Source organism: Naegleria gruberi, assembly GCF_000004985.1.
Source record: "Naegleria gruberi genomic scaffold NAEGRscaffold_617, whole genome shotgun sequence".
NCBI lineage: Eukaryota > Heterolobosea > Eutetramitea > Acrasida > Naegleriidae > Naegleria > Naegleria gruberi.
The window spans coordinates 1-3081 of NW_003162936.1; the positions used below are offsets into that span (position 1 = coordinate 1).

General features: G+C 33.0%; 1 protein-coding gene across 1 annotated transcript; it reads left to right on the top strand.

The window, feature by feature from the left end:
- Nucleotides 1–256: 256 nt before the first annotated feature.
- NAEGRDRAFT_54910 (uncharacterized protein) lies at nucleotides 257–3000 on the top strand (the record flags this gene model as incomplete). Its single annotated transcript, XM_002668140.1, has 2 exons — nucleotides 257–323; nucleotides 2582–3000. The coding sequence occupies 2 exons, from the start codon at nucleotides 257–259 to the stop codon at nucleotides 2998–3000; spliced, it is 486 nt and encodes a 161-aa protein (XP_002668186.1).
- Nucleotides 3001–3081: the final 81 nt, after the last annotated feature.

Here is a 3081-nt window from a genome sequence, read left to right on the forward strand (position 1 = left end):
ACATGATATATAATGATATAGAATTCAATTTCATGTCTTAATAATCAGAAATGGTATCATGGGAAGGTAAATGTTGATATTTTATGGTTGACTTTAAGGAAAGACAAGTCACACCAACTCTATCAAATACATCACTTCAACCAACAATATATACATGAAAATGCTTCACTCTACGAGTAGAGATAGAAAATCAAGTTTATTTTCACTTTCATGTTCATGATTTCAACTCTATCATACCAATTAGTCAACTGTGGACATGGATGAAAATCTGGAAAATGATCACTCTATGCAACTTTACCATCATGTTATACATCTCAAACAACGTATGTGGATCAATTTTCAGACATTCTGTTGAACATTCCATCTTTCAGTAAGGTAAAGGGTGAAATATCAAGGTTGACTTTGAAGATCAGGAGGAAATCTTGAATATAGAGAACCAAATCCTCAATCAACAAAATACATATCAATCGATTGGAAATCAATAGTACATCTCGAAAATATAATTTATTTTATGTTTTGAAATCTCTTCTTGACCTCTTTTAGTCAATTAAGACAATTAAGGATGACACTATAGGAAAAGTTACCAATCTCAAAATAAATGATAATATCGAGTTCCACATCTCAAATAAAGTGGACTTTCATCAAATTATATAATTTCATTTCAAGAAATACATCCGTTAGATAGTACATGGTGATATTTCAAGGGAATGGCTGGAAATCTGAAGGATATAGAAACAACTCCATTTTCACTGAAATTGATACCATGATATGTAGACACTCTAATTAGCATATAATATCAATTTCATGAGTATTGGCTCAGTAGATATTGAGTTGTCAACTCTATCATTTTACTATAGAACTTTGACATAAAATCAAAGATTATGCTCCAACTCACTTATTTTATATGCAATTAGTCTAGAACTGATAACACACATTCTGTACACCATGTATATACATCTATACAAGTTTAAAAACAATTCATGATACTTTAATTCAGTCAATCAGTAAATGTTCAATGTCAATAGTGATTATATCCAAGTGTACACTCTATCTCAGCGAAAGTACATTCAACCATCATGTAACTTTACCAGATACATTTAGTCACACTATTATACAACTGGAATCAATTTTAATGTTTTAGAATTGAATTCAATATGATAATAATAACAATCTGTCAAATTGTCATATTTCAACATATAGAATATACTCCATCTCATTTATTTTTCAAAATATCATACAAGTATCAAATATGAATACACTCTCCTAGATGAGGAGAACAATCTGAGAAAGTTTCACATTCATGGCTCAGTATCTTAAATTCCACTAACTTACCTTAGAAGAAAGTTTACGTTCCATATCAGTCATTTCATAGAGTTATTGATCAATTCCAACACCAGTATGTTATTCATCCGTTCTAGTACAATTTATGTTTCAAGAGTGATTTCTGTGATAAAGTTGATGGAAGTGAGTGCCAAATGGCACTTTCACTTCCAATATAGTAGTAAGCTTTGTTAATCCTTTCGATTCTGAGCCATTTTCACATCAACTTGAATCTATTTTTAACTTTTCCGCGCGTTTGGCGGTTTGATCAAGCGACAAAAATACTTTTGATCAAGTGATTTTATTACCACTAGCCACCATCATAACTTGATATATATAAATATTTAACAATTTCACATCAGCCGTATATTGTGCCCCATTACAATCACCATCTTTTGACATCATTTGTGATATATATTGTTAATGTATTTAAGGAGAAAAGCTTAATAAATAGGGGTTGACATGGGATCCAAACCCAACCTATCGTAACATGAGCAATTATTTGGAGAAAAACAATTTCCATTTCCTGAGCAAATATTAGAATTGGTTGAATTTAAATTAAAACATGTTGGAAATTCACATTTCATTCCAACATAACCTGGAAGGCATTGACAGATATCGAATTGTATACATTTTCCGTTTCCATTGGAACAAACAGCAGATTCATTCGACAGGATATCGAAACATTTTGTAAATTGGCAAAATTGACCACCATTAGTTGCTACATGGACCATACCTCATCATCTACTTGACCAAATCAAAAACTTTCTTCTAGTAGTACTATTTATTTTGACAATATATAACATTTTCATTATTACTTTCTTCAATAGCATTGTAATTGTCATGTACAATATCGGAACATCATTCCAATATCATGAAGATGCTCCAATGGATGTGTAGAATCATCCCTCCAAGTTTCATCCCTTTAATAACAGTATTTCCTTATCGTCACAATATTTATTATCAAACCAGCACTATTACTGACTAGATTCATTTACTTCTAGAGGTATCTCAAATAAATTTAAAACAGTTTCAGATTTTGAAATAGCTTAGTAGAGATTTTTCTTTGGTATTAAGCAGGCCAACCTTAGAAATGCTATCATTGAAACTCAGCGATCCAAGAAAATTATTAATAAGTTGGGCCAATTAGACAATGACTATAATTGGCATAATAGCACTCTCTCCTTCTGGAGAAACTCTCTCTTGTCTTATTATCAGCAAAGACTCCTCTACTTTAATCTCCACCACTCAATTTTACTAGGTAACGACAGTATTTGTGACAAATGTAATGTCAAGGAAGATTGGACCCACGTATTCCAAACTTGTCCCAAATGCAATCCTGAAAAGGATGAACTGTATGCCACATGGGACGCTATCTCCCAGAAATTTAGCCTTAACAAGATTCGTTTCCCTCCTGATATCTCAGAATCCTCTCAACTTAGGATAGAATTTGATGGTCGTTGCTCCCGTAATGACTGGCTTAACTGGTCTAAGCGCAAAAGAATACCTAAGAATGTGGCCCTAGAAGTCTACAAAGCACTAGCTATTTATTTGGAAAATTGCTACAAGAACTCAGTGTGGTACAACCGTCCCAATGCAGGCTTCACTATTAACAGGAAATACCTCTCTGCCTACCACAGGCAGGCTCAGTCTAACCAACCACTTAGCGTCAACCCATAACACTTAAACGCTGAACCGAAACTTACTGGTTGTAGACCTCGTCTCTCAGGTCTTTACGATACAAGAGACGTAAAAAATCAA